The sequence below is a fragment of the Gymnoscopelus braueri genome, assembly GCF_963280865.1.
Source record: "Gymnoscopelus braueri genome assembly, chromosome: 3".
In the NCBI taxonomy this organism is placed as follows: Eukaryota; Metazoa; Chordata; class Actinopteri; order Myctophiformes; family Myctophidae; genus Gymnoscopelus; species Gymnoscopelus braueri.
The window spans coordinates 53133219-53153956 of record NC_137612.1 but is presented as its reverse complement, the minus strand read 5'-3'; the positions used below and the strand labels follow the sequence as shown (position 1 = coordinate 53153956).

The window sequence follows — 20738 nt, the reverse complement described above, 5'->3', positions numbered from 1 at the left end:
GCAGCTGGAAAACAGAGCAGGTCTCGGTACTGCTCATCGTATAACACTCCGCTTTAAACCCATTAAGACCTGAGGCCGACTCGACAAAATGCCTTTTAAAGATGTTTAAAAAAGAAAAAGAAAAGAAATTGCAGGTGTCGTGCAGCACTGCAAACTTGTACATCTGCTGTTTTTGAATAGCCAACACTAAAATCTGAAATGTACAAAAAAATGCTTTCCCGGTTTTAAGGGGTTAACGGAGCTGAATCCCAGACCTGCGTCAAATACGTTTTTTAAAGATCTTTCCCAAACAGCCGGGCGGGGAGCGTTTGCTTCTGTCTGCGTGCGTACCGTACCTTAGGCCAGATGGGCAGAATTTCCACTGGAACACTTCTGCCAGTTCCAAGTACTCCGTCAAGCAAATGGTTACGTGTTTGACTGGATTTTTTTCATCTTGCTTTCATTTTGATTTTCAGAAGAACGCATATAATTATACAGCATTTTGCGGTATTTATTAAGTGTTGATTGTTAGCACAAATAGTTTTTTAAATGCTTTTCATACAGGTGTGTCAGAGCTCAAATCCAGCGGGGCTTTGATGACGAACAAGCTCAAATCCGCTGAAGCCTATGGCGCAGTGGTGGCGTGGCCATGCAGCCTCATGGCATGTGTCCTAACAATGCCGATTTGCACAGACGGGCGCGCCATTTCAGTTAGTCCATGAGTGTCCTGAATTTGGCGTTGTTTGCCCAAAAGAGGGGAATTTAAATGTAATCAAAGAGAGGGAGAGAGAGACAGAGGGAGAGCTCTTTGAATATTGCTAATGTCTTCAAGTGAACTGCATGTGACTTTAACATGTATTGATTGATAGCTTTGCTCATCTCCAGGTTGTTATAAACTAGGACACCACACTTAAGTTTAACAGATAAGACCAGGGGCTCCCAAACTATTCCATGCGAATGCCCCCCCCCCCCTCCTTTTGCGAAATGGCTTGGGGAAAGAGACACAAATAGCCAATCTATAAGCTCACAACGCTTCGCGATGTGTTATGAGCTTGTAGATTGAAAGTGGTTAAACTGGCGCAATCTCATGAATTGAATTTGAGAGTATTATTTTTTCCCCCCAACATTTCTTCCTTATTGACCTCGGATCCCACTTTGAAAACCTGTGGATTAGACAATTTATAAATTTGATAAATCTTAGTAAGTACTACTGTATATGTGTATGTCCTCGTCGTATCGAGTGTGTGTGGAACTCCATATTTGGGCAAAATTCGGTTGGCACCAAGGGCCCAGCTTCCTGCTTTGACATTGAATCAAATAAGGAATAGAGTTCAAGTGACAGTTCATATGAATGGCCTGTAGTTTAGCTGTTTTACCCCTGCTGGTGTCAGAAAGAATTTATCTCAATGCAAGCGGAAGGGTTTTTGAAGAACTTTAGACTTGATTTTCTTACCTTAATAAACATTGTCATAAATACTATAGTTTAAAGTGTCCTTTCAATCATCATGATATGCGTTTTGGTAAATTATGGTCCCATTTATTTTAAAATTGACGATCAAGTAGTCTATGCTCTAGGAGGGGCGGGATGATTTGATTGACAAGCTACACAACCAATAGCATTCATTCCCCGCCCCCGCTCTTGATTGACAAGCTACCCAACCAATACTGGTCTGGTTGCATTCTGACACGATATTGAAAGATGGCGGATTTGAAATTCCTGAACAATCGGCTTCATGTACGGTCTGTAGAAACCAATGGCGTGGCTTTGTCCATTCATTTTTGTACAGTCTATGGTTGGCACACATACGGAGGACATCATACATGCTGTACTTGTATACCGGGGAGTGCGGGGACATCATACATACAGTACATGCATATGGGGGACATTTAGCATTTATACAGGTATATGAGAGACCTCATGCATGCATACATATGGGGGACATTGTTCATATATACATACTATATGAGAGACATCATACATACATACATGCATACGGGGGACATTGTTCATATATACTGTATGAGGGACATCATACATACATGCATTCATACTGTAGTGTACATATGAGGGACATCCTGCTCCGAACAGCTACGTGTTCTGAAACAACGTGCCCTAAACGGGCACCACACTAGCAACGACATGCATAAAAAAAACATGAAAAAAAAACATTGCAATAATCGAAAACATAATGAACTGCAGAGCGATGCAATACAGCAGCGCAATAACAACTACATCATGTCATTAAAAAGTTGACATCTGCGGGCACAGCAGACCGTGACTAAAATACCATGCACGAGTGAAACACAAGACTGTTGCAATGAGTTTTAGTGTTTACTCAGGAGTCAGGCTATAATGTAATATGCATGTTTGCATGTAAGTTTCAATCACGGACATGGCCAGAGTCCGGGTTACTCTAGTCCAGATGAGGTGTTGAGGTGAAGTCACATCGTTTGTGCAGAATTAGCACCATTAAGAAATAATAATTCGGTGTAAACACAGTGAGTGTATTGTCTCTGTGCCAGGCTGAGTCAGAAGCAGATTAGTCTTGCTTGTGTAAATGTGTTCCAATAAGAACAGCAGTTCTAGCAGTCGGACCACATGGATGGTTGAGTGCTGCTGCCGTTGGTGCCATCAGACGCTCTGTGACTTCTTTCTTTCCTCTTTTCCGTTTGATCTCTCCCTTCCTTTTTCCCTTTCTGTCCATTCCTACCACACAAGATGAAAGCTTGCTACAGGTGCCAGTGTATGGGTCTGACAGCATAACAGCAGTGGTTCCCAAACCTTTTTAGCTCAAGAGTGACTCAAAAGAGAGATTGGATGTTTGCCCGGGACCCAAACTAGTGAAAATAGCTTGTAAATCTGCTATTTCCCCCCACTTCTTAAACGTTTAAAAAAATATGTATTTATTGAAATTATTAGATTTCTTTTTCTTTTTATTCATGAAATTCTTTGGACATTTTTTTGTTGTGATAATTATTTTTTATCTTTTGAAGAAAAAAAAAATTTAGGAAACGAAAAAAAAAGTGGATATTTGCTCCCGACCCCATAAAAATTGGTCCGTGACCCAAACATGGGTCCTGAGTCCCGACCCACTGTTTGGGAAACAGTGGTATGCAGTGTAGTATGTCTTCTGCTTGTGTCTTTTGTTGTGCATCTGGGCACATGTCATAGTCTGTATGTCAAGGGCCCAGGGGATTCCCAAACTTTTACAACTTGAGACCCAAAAGTACAAAATTATACGTATGATTTACTACTTGAGTCCTATTTTATACTGAAAATAACCGATCTACAAGCTCACAAAGAGTTGCGTTGTCGATATGATATATCTTAAAAACATATTTCTGAAATTCTTTTGAAAATGTTTGAAATTCTTTTGAAAATTCCTTAACATAATTGATTTCTTTGTCTTTAAAAAATATATATATATTTAGGAAAATATAAAAGGAAGTGTACTCACACTGTCACGACCCAATATGACAGTGGAACTGCGTCTCTCTCTGTGTGTGAGACAGAGGGGCCTGTGTGTGTGTGTGGTCTGTGTGCGTGTCATCCGTTCCCTGCTTTGGCAGTGCCATCCATTTCCTCTCCCCGTAACTTCCTGTGCGTGTGTGTGAGCCTATCCAGTGTTTGTCATGGTGACCCTCACATCACTTTCAAAGCTCCATCCATCCATTAGTTAACCTCACACATCAGCCCTATAGATTCAGAATCAGGGATTCATTTAATGATTATCTATTAATTCATGAAGGCTTTGTATGTCCGTATACGTGTCTCTGTGTCATAACTCGGGTGCCGTCTGTGTCCGTTTGTCCCCGGGACGACGGAGGACGCACCAAATATATATGATATATTAGTAGATCCAAATTTCTAGTTATATTATAACTACAAATTTGGATCCACAAATTTGACCCACTGTTTTGAAATCAGTCAGATTTATCACTGAAAACATTTTGAGTGTTGAAATGTCAAATTATCTTCAAACTATGATAAATACTGAGCAAATTTGTCAATGTACTTTTTTATTTCTTCCACAGATCCCTTTCTCACTGGTGCAGTTTCCACTTTGGGAACATTTAAAGGTATGTATTATCATCCTTCTATAAATGCCCGATGTGTGTGTGTGTGTGCGTGTGCGTGTACGTGGCGTGCGTATCGCTGAGAACCCATGGGAGCGATGTGGTAGGGATTTTTGAAGTAAAAGTAGACAAGTGGCCAACTCTGGTACTGCAAGTTTTGGCCCACATCCATTTATATATGGAGAGCCATGAAGCATGACCGGAATCTCTGTATGAACCGTCCAGCGATCTCCATATATGGGCATAAAAGGGACACACACAGACAGACGGGTACAGCGGATGGGTACAAAAAACGGGTGTTGCATAATTGGAGGGGCATGCTTTCCTAATGGGCATCGTCCTTAGTATTTACTGTACATTATGTACATGAGCAGATCAGCTTGCTCGGTGTTGCCAGGGTTATTGGGCAACTGACGACGTGTTGCGCAAGCATCGCATTGATCAGCGTGTTGTGATTTCGGTGCCCAGCGTTGGGCCTGGTTATTGCATGTGTGAAATTGGTTCTCTCTCTCTCCCTTTCTCTCGCTCTCTCTCTTCTTTCTTCCTGATCGATGTCTCTCTCAATCCCCCCCCCCATCTATCCCTCGCCCGCATTTCTGCACACCCGTCACAGACAGACAGATTGACAGTCAGACAGACATCCCGTCACAGCTTGGAACCTAATACAGTGGATATAATATACATCCAAGATATCTTCCTTTTCATCTCATTTTGTTCTTTTCTTTATGATTTACATCGTACAGTGTCACCCAGCCCCACCAGAGCCCCTCCCCAACCCCAGAGCAGTCCTTTACAGTAATTAGCCCCTGTGACAACCAGGTAGTAAAGTTGTAATAGTGTGCTTATGGCTGTGACACATTTACAGCAGCTCCGGCCTCCCATTCCCTCATAGCACCGCGCAGCAATGGAACACGGGGTAAATTACAACCCCTCCCCTGCACTTTAATGGGTCGTCACGGCGACCATCAAAGTGAGCCACAGTTTGTCACAAGCTTTTGAGCGTAGCCAACACCCCCCCCCCACCCACCCCCACCCCATCTTTACTTTTACTTAGTCATTATCTCTCTTTCTCTCTCTCCCTCCTTTAGTCTCTGCTTCCTCTATGACTTAGCCCCCCCCCCGCCCTCTCTCTGTCTTTATCTCTTCTTTTCGCGTAGAGCCTCGTGGACACATAAAAAGCCGTTCCTCCTTTGAAAAGGCGGCGTTTTGCGAGGGGGGTGACATCATGTCTCTGAGGCGCGAGGAGGCGGGCAGTCGAACATTCCATCAATGTTAGACCCTATAAACGGGCGAGAGAGTGCTGTGTGGACGCTGTGAGGATGGAGGACAGTATGACACGCAGCTGTGTGTGTGTGACTGTGTAACGGAACTGAACTCTTCAATCCTCTCTCTCTCTCTCAGTGTGTGTGTGTGTGTGTGTTTGTGTGTGAGTGAGAGTTGTACGTAGTCATTGACCACAAGTGTCTCTTTGTCCCCCCTGAGTCAAAGACCCCCCCCCCCCCCCCCTCTCTCACACTCTCTTTCTCTCCACCATCTGGACACAGCCGTTAGTGAAGGACTTTACTGCTTGAACCTCCTCTCCTCTCCTCTCCTCTCCTCTCCTCTCCTCTCCTCTCCTCTCCTCTCCTCTCCCGCTACCCAAATCTCTTCTCCCTTTCCTCCTTTTACTTCTCTCACCCACTCACTCTCTCTCCCTCTCCCTTCCCTCCCCTCCTGTATATCCGTGGCCTCTGTCCTCCACACTGCTCTACCAGATGTATACACTCTCTAAATCCATGGCCCCCTCTTCTTCTCTGAAGAGCCGGTGTTCAGGATAGCTAACGAGCCGTTTATGGCAACACAATGAAGGGGGGGGGGGGGGTGGACTGGTGGACTGGCAGAGGGGGAGTTGTCCAGTCCTTCTCTCCGGAGGGTTTCTATGACCATTCTATTAAAACCATCTGAGCATCTGAGTCGGTTGCCACGAATGAGAACAACAACGATTCAGACACGGGAACAAACGCCAAAGAGTTATAACGAATTCATGCGAGAGTGTGTGGCATTCCTACCCCTGGGATCTTACATCTGCTCTGTAGGATAGTAATGTGCTGCGCTCTGCCCTTTTTTTCTGATTCTGTTTCATACGGAGCCAACACAGCTGTCTGGGGGCTGGCGGGTGGGGGGAGGGGTTGGGGGGGGGGGTTAGTGTCTGTACATTTAGCCCCGACAAACCCCGACAAACGGCTGTCTTGTCGGTTGATCGAAAGGTTCCAAGAGGGTCTAATGACCGAATCCAAACTCGCAAATCAACGTTTTTTGCTTTGTCTACGAGCAAACGTGACGGCGTGTCAAGCTGATCAGATGCACACCATTTTTCTTAGACTATAAAGACTGATGATCTCGGCCAGGCCGGAACGGAACGGCCCGGGGGCGGGGATTATGTTTTCGCTCCCATGAGTCTCCGTCCTTCCTGCCGTCCATCCGTCCATCTGACTGTGCGAGCAGCTAATCCCGGCTACCGCTTGGACCTATCTGTGTGAAACTGTGCATGCACACTCGCAGTGGGCCAAGGAAGAACCTCCACGCCATTTTTTCCGGCCTCATGGTTCGTTGGCGCTATAACTGGCCACTATTGACCTATATAACTCTTGAAGGTAGTACAATCACATTTTTCCCCCCTGGATTCCTTTGATCATGACGCATCTCGCCAATTAGGCATCGCCAATTTCTTCAAAATTGCGTAAATACAGTAGGTAAACATTATCTCTGGAGTCATGTCATCGAGATGTACTGTATACTTTTTTCACATAACATTCCAATTGGCTACGATTATTGATGAGGTAAGTTATTTATATCTTAAAGGTTCTATGACATTCATTTTCACTTTTTTTATTTTGTATGTTTTTTGGGGGGGGGTTTATGACCTCAATTAGACCCCAAAGAACTGAACTTTGAACATTCAGTGGATTTTCTGTGGTCTGTGGTTTTCTGAATAATTAAACTGAAAAGTAATCTGTGTTTGGCCCCTGGACTTTGATGTCACAGTCGATTAATCCCGCTCCCTCTTCTCTACGTGTTGTAAAACTGAATGTCATGAAACCTTTAAGTTAACTTAACTTAAAAGTATAAATCAGGCTTGACACAGGCGTACACTCACGAACACGTGTGAACAGCATGCGAGTTGACTGACAAGGCCATCACACACAGAGTTTAGTCATTGTCACGTGCGTCAAAACAGTGTTCAGTGACCACTCCGAACGCACCATGACCTCACTCGAACCCGCTTTGGCGTACTTTGCACGCCTCGCTTGCATCATCGTTTCATCTATTTTGGCAGCTATACCGCCCTCCAGGTGCACAACCTGCCTCTGAGGCCAAAGGTCAAATGGGTTCCAAGGTTGTTTTTTTTTACTGTTATTTTGATGTGGAGCGGGAGGGATCTCCCAGCATGCCTTTGATGACTTTTTTAAATCGTCTCTGTCGGGGTAGAAACCTCATATGTCAAAAACTGTTACTTTTCAGGATTCAAATTCAAAAATAGCAAAAGTAGCAGATCGACAAGCTCGAAACGCGTCGCTTCGCGCCGCGTTTCGAGCTTGTAGATCTGCTACTTTCGATGCTTTTGACGCTGGAGTATGATCAAGTAGGGCATTCATTTATAAAAAGGAGATAAGAGGTTTCTGCCCGACAGCAACTATTTGCAATGTAAGGGGCTGTGTCCACAGAAAGGCCTTTCTGCCATGCGTTTCTATGGTAAAAGACGCGCTAGGAGCGCTTCTCTTCCCAGCACCACACGTCACGCTTCAGCGCTCTCTGTATCCCAGTGTTTTAGGCGGAGCGCCCAGTGCGCCTCGACTATAGAAAACGTTTGGAGATTGAATCCACCTTGGTGCATCCGGGCTTTGTCGAGTGTCCATACGAACACAATTGGCCCGTGTTCAGGGGAGGGAAGTAACGCCGGGGAGGGGGGTGGGTGGTGATAATTGTTACTGCATGTAAAGCCTACGGGGCCTGTGGTGGTGGTGGTGGCACCTGTCAGCTGGGAGTGTGTTGGGCGGGAGGAGTAGGATGGAGGGAGGCTCTTACCTCCCCCCTGTGTGGGCTCCTCACTGGCAGGTGAGTCAGTATGATACGTATGAACAGTATGAACAGCAGCGACAACACACAGAAATGTGTGTAGGGAGGTAGCATAAGAAAAAGGGGTAAAAAGTTATACAATACAAAAGTGGAAAACTGTCATCTGTCTGTTTTTAAGATTCAAGAGATTTATTTTTGAGATTCAAGAGATTTATTTTGTGAAACACGTAAGTTGGGGTGCTCCATAATACCCCAAAATAAAAACGATACATAAATAACAATACGATACTTACAATACAATACCATAGAGCACCGAAGTCTGACGTAATTTAAAAATATATATTCAAAGAGTTGCCCAAATTGTCAATAGCAGATCTACAAGCTCATAGTGCGGCACTCGGTGCTGCGCTATGAGCTTGTATATCTGCTATTTTTGAATAGCCAAATAAATCTGGAAATGACACACAGATGCGTTCCCGGTCTTAATGGGTTAAAAAATATATATATGTATACAATACAATACTATAGAGCACCGAAGTCCGACGTAATTTACACATCCTACCTGGGTCGTGGTTTTTGTCCCCCGTTCTGAATTCCCATAGACGTGTTTAATATCGCGTCAAATAAGAACTGTGTTCCAAAAATAAACAAATGACCCCGGCGGTTTTACTCTTATGGATATGAAGCATCAACTGACGGTGAGAAAACGCTAATGTTACTTCCGCCAAATTAGTAAAATTTTCGCCAGAAACAGACTGTATCAAATATGAGTGACTGACTATTAGGGGTGGGACGATATGGGTACCTCACGATATTAGGCCCACGATAACAATATATATCACGATATCTGAAAATATCGATATATTGCGATATCACGATATATTGCATGAAATTTCACCAACGATATATCACGATAGTCCTTGTATTCAATTCATAAACACATAAAATAGCACCAAACAGTTCAAAATCATCATTACACAAATACAGAGTAGGAAAAACGACGTATCACAAACTAATTTTTTTTTTATATCAATATTTTTCGGCAGTATATCGATTAGTTATCGCAGGAGAAAGTATCGCGATATCGATATATCGTCCCACCCCTACTGACTATCATAAACGATACAGAGCCACCACCCTGACAATTTCGCCGAGACAGTTTGTTTATTTTTGGACCCCAATTCTTATATGAGACTATTCTATGATGACACAATGTTATTCTCCATAGAGAAATTACTTTACGACCCAGGGGATGAACGAGTGACGTCAGGACTTCTCTACTCTATACTTGTGTGTGTGAACATGGGTATATGTGTTTGTTGTGTACTGTACATGCAAGCTTGTACAGTTACGTACAATTATCATGACCGTTTTGTCTATGCGGAGGTGAAATGGAAAACGTGTAAAAGATTCAAGGGGCAGCAGCACACTTGTGCTTGTTCACAATTCAGCTTCTTCAGAACCCCGAAAGAAGAAAGATCGGTAATCATTCCATGCTGTTGCTCAATATCCTTCCCCATTAAAGCAAGCCTACGGTGCATCATACTATCCACACGCATTTTATAAAAGGCTTATCTCTACTTTGATTGCTTCAGCAATAATACTGCAAGGGAGGGAATGGGGAGGGATGGACTTCTGGCACGTGTAGCCTCCTGAAAGAACAAACATTACTGTAGGTGGGTTTGCTCAGTAGCCAGTTGTCTTTGAATAACCAGTCCAATATGACGGATCGAAACATTATATGGACTCGGCAATTAACCCTTTAAGACCGGGAACGCATCCCGGTGTGTCATTTTAATATTTCTTTGGGCTATTCAAAAATAGTAGATATACAAGCTCATAGCGCGGCACCGAGTGCCGCGCTATGAGCTTGTAGATCTGCTATTTTTGAAAGATCGTGACAATTTGTGCAAATCTCTGAATATATATATATATATATATATATATATATATTTATTTTAAGCCAAAATTTTTAACTCAAATCTTTGCTTCTGGGGGGTCCCTGGAACAACATATTTTGAAGGCCAAATACATATCATTTTGGGGGTCCTTGATATAAAAAAGTTTGAGGACTACTGAAATTACAGAAACATAATTTCTTTAAAAAAAAACTGTTAGGATTTAGAGGACATTTGTAGAATCCCCCAGAAGCAAAGATTTGAGTTAAAATGTTCACTTAAAAAAAACATATATATATATTCTAAGATTTGCACAAATTTTCAAGATTTTTCAAAAAATAGCAGATCTGCAAACTATGAGCTTGTACAGTATATCTGCTATTTTTAAATAGCCAAAGAAATCTGGAAATGACACACAGATAAGTTCCCGGTGTTAATGGGTTAAATATATATATATATATATATATATATATATATATATATATATATATATATATGTATATGTGTATATATATATCTATATTCAGTAGCTAGGCAATGGGCTACAATATACATGACTGCAAAATTAATAATTAAACTTTAGAGGCTGCTGGCTTGACCAGAGCCCCCAAATGCACTGACAGCATATGGCTCGAGGAGGTAGAGCTGATGGTTCCCGGGTCAATCCCTGGCTCTTCCTGGCTTTGTGTCCTTGAGCAAGACACTTGACTGCTTCCAATGAGCAGTGTTTTTGCCTTGCCTGTCGTGTATGAATGTGTGTGTGAATGGATGAATGTAACGCACATTGTAAAGCGCTTATAGGATCGAGACGCTATAGAAATGCACCTTTAACCATTTTATCTCTGAGATGTTAAAGAGATGAAAACGCTGTCCTTCCTTATCGTTAAGTGTTCAGATGTTATTTACAACGTCTTGGCAGTATGATGGCTCGCTCCGCTTATCCCCTGCTGGCTACAAACGGACGTTTTTGTTTTCCATTTCCATCCCTCTCTCCCTCTCTCTCTCTCGGAGGAGGAGACTTGGATATGTTCAGAAACCTGCTGTGAACATGCTAAAGCAATACATCTCATAAGGTCCCTTATCCACGCAGATATTATTCGCAAGAGTACCGTTAACTTCATTGACGACAACGTCGATAAAAACTTTTTTTTTCTCTCTTTCCCTTTCCGCTGAGCGAAGCAGATACTTGGAACCTTGACTAGAGTAGACTGCATCTTCATGGCTGCACTTAAAAAAATATATGATTTTTTTGTCTTCTTTATCCGCTCAGCTCTTGGGAATGGACTTGCATGACATCAGCAGAGAGAGAGAGAGAGAGAGAGAGAGAGAGAGAGAGCATGAGAGAGACAGAGAGAGAGAGCATGAGAGAGACGGAGAGAGAGAGAGAGAGAGAGAGCATGAGAGAGAGAGAGAAAGCATGGAACACAAAAATAGCCATGCGGCCCGGTTCCCAGCCCCAGACCGGGGGCTCCAGACCCCCGAGCAAAGGCTCACAATGTGTTTTTAATGTGTCTAATTTCTCCAATAACCGACCAACTTGTCTCTCTCGCTTTCTCTCCCTCTTTTTCTCTCTTTGTCTCTCATCCTCTTTCTCCCTCTTTCATCATCTTCCTCTTTCATCATCCAATTCCCCCCCCCCCCCTCCTCTCTCTCCCTCTCTCCCCCTCTCCCTCCCTCTCTCTCTCTCTCTCTCTCTCTCCTTCTCTCAGACTTTGTGGTCCAGGAGGCAAGGTCACACGCTCTACTCTTGGCAGGCTGCGGTGTGCGGAGCTTTTGCAGGTGCAGGGGATTATATGCTGCTTTGGGAACGGGAGGGGAGGGGAAGGGCGGAGGGATGGAGGGAGGGAGGGATGGATAGACAGGACTACAACAGAAGTTTACAAAAAGAGAAAAAAACACACACACACACACACACACACACACACACACACACACACACACACACACACACACACCCACACACACACATTCCTGTTAGATTCCACACAGGTTAGCTCAGCTGGCACACACTGCATTATTCACCTGCACCACCAGACGAGACGAGAGGGAGAGGGAGAGTGTTGCGTTTGTATTCTTTTATATATAACGTTCATCTGTAACGGCCATTGACTGAAGTGTTGGCTCGAGGATATCATCTCTGTCGGGTGGAAACCTCATACGTCCAAAAGTGTTACTTTTCAGGATTCAAATTGAAAGACGGCAAAAGTAGCAAATCCGCAAGCTTGCGGATTTGCTACTTTTGATGCTTCTTGTGTGACGCTGTAGTATAATAAAGTGGGACGTAAATCTTACGGGAAAAAAAACACCAAAAGTTAAAATATGGGCGTGTTCTCTCCTCCGCGTCATCAGCGCCCATACCCTAGGTGGGGTTGGTGAAAGGGCCTGCTCTGTGTGGAGTTTGCATGTTCTCCCCGTGTCTCCTAGGGTAGGTACCCTCACAAAAACATGCAGTAATACTGGTCACTGTACTGCCTCCCCCTGGCCAGCCGGGGCGCCTGATGGAGGGGAAAGGAACTGGTTGGAATAACGTGTTCCTTCCACACGCTACGTCCAACCAGGGAAACCCCCTCCCCTGTCAGATGACAAGAAGGTCGTTTGGCTCTCATGCATTGAAGGAGGCATGAGCTCGGCCCTGGCCTCCCTAGGTTGGCAGAGGGAAGGTACTACATAGGCGGCGGGTGAGCTTGACAATTGGGAAGGCTGGGGGTCGGCCGCACGCAAAGCGCGCGGGCGCCGAAATCCGTGCATGCGTGCAAAAAAATGCGGTTTCTGGGCGGATTATATTAGTTTATTTTAGTTTTTTGGTTACTTTATTTCGGTTATAGGGTTAGGGTTAGGTTAGGGTTAGGTTATTTAATTCTTATTTTTGCCTGATTTTACTGATTTATTATCAAAACATTTACTAAATAATGCTGCGCACATATATTATATATAATTTGCACAATTCCCAGAATTTCCCAGCATAACATTTGGGAAGGCTTAGCCTACCCTACCCTTCATTACCCGCCGCCTATGCAGGTAGTGCCCAGGATTACATAGACAATTGGCAAAAAATGGGGTTACAAAATCGTGGGATGATGTTAAAATATGGAGATAAGAGGTTTTCTGCCCCGACAGCAACGATATAACTGCGTGTCTGGAGAGACTCATCATCACACTGGACTTTCTCAGCATTTCTGGCCAATGAAAATCAGAGCATATCAGTCTTTCATGGCTCGGGTTTCGCCTTGGATGAGTAGAGGGTTGCTTTTTTTTTTGTTTTGTTTTAAGGCGGGGAGGAGGGGGGGCGGGGGCCAACGAGACGGATGACCAGGAAAGGGAAAAGGGAGCGAGAGAGAAGGATGAGGAGAAGAAGTAGGGGGGGCCGGCCGGCCGGCCCGCCTCGCTCTGGGACGGACTGGGGGCCCCTGCTGCAGCTGTGTGACCTCCTGGAGCACTGGGGCCTGACCATGAGTTAGAGAGAGGGAGAGAGAATGGAGGAGATGGGAGGAGAAAGAGAAGCACAAGACAAATGGAGCAAAAGGGAAAAAAAGTCCAGCCCCGTTGAGGTCGACCGCCAGACAGACAGACAGACAGACAGACAGACAGACAGACAGACAGACAGACAGACAGACAGACAGACAGACAGACAGGTCACTTGTCTGTTTGACACAGCCACATGTTTAGGAAATCCCAGGGGGTTCATTTAACTCTGAGAGTGTAAAAAAGATTGACCCTTATGGGACCATTCTTAACACTACTAAGACACCAAGGACAACATCACCTAAGAGATGGTGTTTACTTTACTGGAGTATTTCCAATTATCAGTACTTTTACTTCTACTCCACTACATCTCAGAGGCAAATATTGTACTTTTACTCCACTACAAAATTACTTGAAAACTTTACTTACTTATATGTAATATAAATTATTACATTATAAAACATACATTTACCACTTTAGCCCTATTTTATACCTAGGCTATTTGAAAATAGCGGATCTACAAGAGATTGTAGATCGGCTATTTTCAAACATTTTAGTACTTTTACTTTTGGTACTTTAAGTACATTTTGATACCAACACTTTTGTACTTTTACTCGAGTACATTTTGAATTCCGGACTTTTACTTGTAACATAGTACTTCTACATTGCAGTATTGATACTTTTACTTAAGTAAAACATCAGAGTACTTTTTCCCACCACTGACTGTACGTACTCGTGTACTCTCCACTTTGTGCCTCCTCATAAAATTAAAAGAAGCAAAAACTTAGCATGAAAAAACGCCCCAATATATTAATGAACACAATCATGCAGAGGTACTGTATGTATTAACCCTTTTAAGACCTGGGAGGCATCTGTGTCATTTTTAGATTTGAGCTAAAAAGCATTATTTTACACTTTGGCTATTTTTTTTTAAATCGAGAAAATTTGTGCAAATCTTTGAATACCATATATTTTTAAACCGAACATTTGTAACTCAAATCTTTGCTTCTGGGGGGGGGTCCCTGGAACAAAATATTTTGAGATGGGGGTCCGCGGCCAAATACATATACATTTTGGGGTCCTTGACATGAAAAAGTTTGAAAACCACTGATTATAGCAACATACGTTTAAAAAAAAAAACTGTTTAGAAGACATTTTGTAGAATCGGAACCTCAGGCCTTAACGGGTTAAATAACACAGTCTATTGTCTACTTGTTGTACAGTCACAGCTTTGTGTCCATAGATCTTGCATGGTGCAGCATACAGTGACTTTGCAGACAGGACAGGTAGATGGATGTCTGCTGCCTGAACCAGAGGGGGGCGATGGAGGGAGGGAGGGAGGGATGAAGGATGGATGGAGAGGCCGCGTCTCTCAGGTCCTTTCCGTCGGTTATGTAAAGAAGGAAAGGACATATCGTTGCTGTCAGGCAGAAACCTCTCATCGCCGTATGCTAAATGTTTGTGTTTTTTTTCGTAAATTAACGCCCTACTACGTGATCATACTACAGCGTCACGCAAAAGCATCAAAAGTTGCAGATCTGCAAGCTCGTTTTGATCTTGCAGATCTGCTACTTTTGCTATTTTTCAATTTGAATCCTGAAAAGTAACAGTTTTGGACATACAGTATGAGGTTTCCACCCGACTTCATACAGTATATGAAGGTGCGTTGCAAAATTGCAGAGCTTGTAGATTAAGATTTGAGAGCCACTCAAACTCTCAGAAATTTGAACCTGTAACTTGTAATCCACACACACATCATCAGATTTTTTTGTCACACAAAAACAGACATCACACATGTAGATAGACAGTTGCATGTGTTTGTATTCTTTGCGACTTCAAATGTCAAACGTGTGAATAAGTGCAAATTTCCGAGTGTGTACTCTGTACTGTATGCGTGTGTAGATCACATTTCTACGAGTGCTCAAATGAAATCTACAAACGTCTAGTTTATTTTTTTTTAACATGATCTACCTTCTACGTTGTTCTATGTTCTTTCCATCTTTACATAAACCCTTCTAGGAGTGAGGATAGAGGAGCTATGACAGAGCAGAAGAATACATGACCCTTGTAAGAATGAATGAATATTTTGTCCATTTTGGAGCTATGGCCCGTTGAAAACTGGTGGTTTTCATCACAAAGAAATTATCTGAGTTAGAAGTGTTTTTCAAAAAATCATAAAGTTGGGACGCATCCGTCTACTGCTTCTCTGAGTGACGAGGGATCATTCCTAAGCTGTTAGAGCGCCCCTTGTGGAATAAAATCAATAAATAAAAAATAAAATAGAATGTGTATCTGCGTTCTTGGCGGGCAAGTGATGCATTGAATAGAACGAAAATGCTAAAATATGACTTAAAATAAAGTGTTCACATATTCTATCCTCCTCAGCTACGCCCCTATATCTTCCTGTTTCGATATGTAATGGCAGAATGCCACATCTTATATCTGCGCACAGAGTGACCTCTGACTTTTTGTCAAATTATTCAAAACATATTTTTCACATTTATATATTTTTTAAAATAAACAATATGTTCTTAATTTTGGCTTTTACGGAATTTCATCTGCCCAGGCTTGTATGCATTTTGCACGGATTCTGTTTTTAAACTCCTCCACATTTACAGTTGTTCTTTGGAAATAATGTTCTTCCAGACCACATTCCCGTAATAAATCAAAGGTTTCAGAGACCCAATTCCCCTTCAACAGACAGATCCCAATAAAAATTGTGGCTAGCCACCCTGTTGGGTGGCAAACCCAGCAACCTGTTCCAGAGACTCACCATGCTGGCTTTCCATCTAATTTCACAGAGTAAGTGAGGATAGGAGCTATAAGACAGAGCAGAATAATACATAACCCTTGCAGGAGTTAGGATAGAGGAGCTAGGACCTGAGAGATGCAGCCAGGGATGAGGACACTGCACCCCAGTGTTGATTTCGTCGTCTAAAACTATGAAGATTTTTTTTTGGTCAACCACCATTTTTTCACTGACGAAAACAAAATAAAAACGAAATAAAAACTAAGCTATGATGACTAAAACTAACTAAATATATTGACAATTACGTCAACAAATAAAAACTAGACTAAAATGTCAGAGTAGAGGGACGAGTGGAGAAGAGATCCAGTAGAACTAAAAGACAAGTCATTTTATGTTTGGTTGCGTTCGGGTGTTGCGCTCTGAAAATAGCAGATCTACAAGCTCACAACGCGTCGCGCTGCGACTCGTTGTGGGCTTGCAGATCGGCTATCAGCCATTACGACGCCATCAAGGCACCGCCAAAATACATTTTAGTCGACTAAATCAACTGTAGATTTAGTCGACTGTTATCTTATGATATTAAGTCGACTAAAACTAGACAAAAACTAAAACATTTCAGATGACTGAAATATGACTAAAACTAAACAGAACTTTATTCAAAAGACTGACTTAAAACTAAATAAAGAAAATCTGTCAATTCAACACTGCTGCACCCTGAGGGAGCATACATTTTAGTTTTTACTTTATTTATTTTTTAGTTTCTAAAGTGGGAGTGCTAGTCTAGTTATTTTTTTCCTTTTGGTTTGACTTATTTAGGTATTTATTACGGTAGTTTTAGTTTAGTGTTAGTTTTTGCCCAACAGGCGCCAGTCTAGTGATCTAAATGTAAAAACATTCCCATAATCTCGATGTAAAAACATCCCATAATGTCATCCCATAAGCCCCTGTGTGGGGGCGGCCGGCTGGGCTCCCTGTGCGCTTCACACGCATGTGTGCAGTGCTGGCCAGTGTGTGTGTGTGTGTGCGTGTCTTTAACCCATTTAAACCAGAGGTTGATTATACAAATGTCTTCTAAATCCTTCCAAAAACGTATAATAGTAGAGCTGTTTGGCACTAAAAATCGTGCACTTTTTGAAAGAAGGCTGAAACTTTCAGCATAGTTAGTAAATACCATAATATAAATTTTCAGACGTGGAGGAAAGTCAGATTTGACCTCTGAGAGGTCAAATCCAAGATGGCCGCCAGTCTACTGGGTCTAAATGTCTAAATACTTCAAAAAATACATTTAAGGCGTTCTTTCCAACTAAGTTGGGGTTGCCCATTCATTTGATGATATGTTGGAGATTGCCAGAACCCAAGAACATACATTAAATCAAGGTCAAGGTCAAATTACATAGTAATAAGTATATTTAAGCTTTGACAGTGGGTACTGCAATATAGTGGAACTGTTGTGGCCAATGGGAATAATACAAAACAAATGAACAGATTAAACCTATGGTGGTAGTCTATTTTAATACTAAATTCATAGTAAATGACAATAATCAATAATCAATCATACAGTGTCACACCCGGTGAAAGCGTGAAAGACTGGGAGAGTCAGACACTGTGCAACCATTTCATGAACAGCTATGTACCAAAAGCTTGATTCAACACCAAAGGCAACCCACAGCTCATCAGGACCTATCTTGATGAATGAAGCCACAGCCAGTACTACCACATCAGTATCAACAGTGCGTATGGTCACTTTCTTACACCCCTTTTGCACAGCATCTGCATCTCTTGCGAATATGGGGCAAGGCAGGCCAAGTTTGAATCAGCAGGAGAACTGAGGACTCCACTCCCATTGGTTGCATGAAGTTCCTTGCCCTCTACTAGAGGAATGTTAATAAATTAATTGTCTGAACCACATCAGGTGTGTCATTGTTGATGTTGCCTATATATGAGACCATTGATTGTTACACTGCCATTTGTTGATTCTGAGGAAATCACTGCATTTTTTGGGCACATTTTTACCTTGACCTCGACCTAATTGCATTTCCTTGAAATCTGGTGATCTCGATAGTATTACCACATGAAAAGGCATCCCCTATTTAGTTGGAAATGATACTTTAAACGTTTTTCTACTGTGTTTGGTTCCAAACTTAAGTTGGACTAGCGGCCATTTTGGATTTGACCTCTCACGGTCCTTAGAGGTCAAATCTGACTTCCCTCCCCGTCTGAAAATGAACATTATGGCATATACTAACTATGCTGAAAGTTTCACGCTTCTTTCAAAAAGTGCACGATTTGCTCAAAAACGGGAGTTAAACAGCTCTACTATAATAACTATAATAACTTATAAACAAACACGACAGATCGACCAGCACTCAAAGAGTTAAGTTTTTTTTCTCTGTCTCCATTCTCTCTCTCTCTCCCCCTCCCAAAGAGGCTGCAAACGTCATATCCGTTTTCTGTAGTCGTATTTCACGGACCCTCCCCGCTGGCCATCTTAGCTTAGCTTAGCTTATGATCGGGTTTCAGGTCGTTGGTAAACACAACGACGATAACTGTTCGTCGCCCAGAGAAAAGAAAATATAACCGGAGCTCTCCGTTCGTTTTTTATACCGTGTGGGGTAGCTGGTTTTGCCCTATTTTGGCCTAAAAATCAAATTTTTCAAGATAAAACCGAGAACCAGAACCCGCTAAATCTGCATCCGGGTGAGTTGGAAGTGAGTGCAAAGGTATGATGGTGGAAGTTACAGAGAACAGCACGATCGCCGATTAAACAATGAAGAAGCAATTGACTCGAAAACGCGTCGACGGCAGTCAAAGAGTTAAAAGATATTCATATATATATGCTCAAAGATTTTCAAAAAAAAAAAAAAAAAGCTGATCTACAAGCTCATGAAAGTGACACAGATGCGTTCCCGGTCTAAATGGGTTAAAGGGGAATACCGCTAATTTTCAACATTTTCTTTAATACACCCAAGAGCTGTTGTGTGGAAATAAGAAAAAAGTCCCCCCCCTTCTATCTTGCCTAGAACTGGATAATTGATTGAGGTCATGTGATCAGTCATACGCAGGGTGTACTTTTGGCTCCGCCCCCTCAGCTTACATAGAAGGGGGGGGGACTTTTTTCTTATTTCCACACAACAGCTCTCTAAGGTGTATTAAAGACATAGTTCAATGTTGAAAATGAGTGGTATTCCCCTTTAAGTGGCGTGTGCGTGAGTCGTGCACTGTGCCTCCTGTTTGTGTTTAATTTGTGTAATTAGTTGCAGCTTTGTGTTGCAATCAGATGCAGCTGTTTATGCTGTACTCGGACACACACACACACACACACATAATATCGTCTCTGTCGGGTGGAAATATGTCATATGTCCAAAACTGTTACATTTCAGGCTTCAAATAAAAAAAATATCGAAAGTAGCAGATTGACGAGCTCAAACCGCGTTGCTTCGCACCACGTTTCGAGCTTGTGGATCTGCTACTTATGATGCTTTTTGTGTGACGCTGTAGTATGCTCAAGTACGGCATTCATTTGCGAAAATACACAAAAAGTTCGATTATGGAGATAAGAGGTTTCTGTCCGACAGCGACAATACAGTAGCTTATACATACATACAAACACGCAAAGTCACTTGTACTGTAGAGGCGGCCTGCACCGCTTAAAAAAAATCTAAATAACCATACAGGAGTAGACGGTTAGTCCAGCTGACGTGTTGCGTCCTGAGACAGTCCAGGGATGTATGGAGAAAAGGGCTGATCGGGGTTAGACAGGAAAGGAGGGAAGGGTGGAGAACTATGGAGAAGAAGACAATGAGGGGGGAAAGGAGAGAGTCATTGCAGACCTAGTTAATCTCCATTAATATTTCCATGTTTCAATCCACATGCTGTACACCTAATATTAAACTTTGCACTCTTCTGCTCAGTGTTGGAAATGCTCACAAGTGACACATTGCACAATCCTGGTTTATCTCCCCCCAGCCCAGGGGTCTCGCTAATGAACTTGACCCCTATTGGAACTTGCCTATGTAGTGAACTGACTTGATAGTTCTTCTGCCAGAAAAACAACAAAGCCGAAAGCGTACGTCATCGACGCGATTTGCATTCTGCGACCTTGATCTCCAATGCTGATCACATCACGCTCTCCCCCCAAACCCCCCCCCCCGCCCCCCCAGCCAAAGCTAGATCGCAAACCCAACAGAGCTATATTTGTAAGATTTACAACCGCAGCCTTTTGAATCTGTCCAAGGAGATTACAAAATAGCCTACGGTGAGAGGGACTGTCTGTGTGTACCGTAGCCTTGGTGAATATTGGGCAAGAGTTTACTCCCACCCAAGAGCAGGGAGCGAGGGGGGGAAAGAAATGCATAAATTTAAGGGAAATGACATATGCTCTAGCTTGTCAGAATGCATTCTCATACTCAGACAGTGTGAACTTGTAAAAAACCCAAAGGCACGAAGGGATTGTTACACTACACCAAACCCCTAGTGTTTTTTTTTCTCACGTCTGATTTCAATATCCAGCGTTCCAA

At 42.7% G+C, this 20738-nt stretch overlaps 1 protein-coding gene across 1 annotated transcript in view; it reads left to right on the top strand.

Annotated features, from left to right (window-relative positions):
* slc25a26 (solute carrier family 25 member 26) overlaps positions 1 to 20738 on the top strand; it is a 108756-nt gene that overhangs the window by 58825 nt on the left and 29193 nt on the right. Inside the window, exons 6-7 of the mRNA XM_080420950.1 lie at positions 4015 to 4059; positions 11720 to 11789. Of these exons, the coding sequence (XP_080277076.1) occupies positions 4015 to 4059; positions 11720 to 11789 (115 nt within the window). The remainder of the gene's footprint in view (positions 1 to 4014; positions 4060 to 11719; positions 11790 to 20738) is intronic.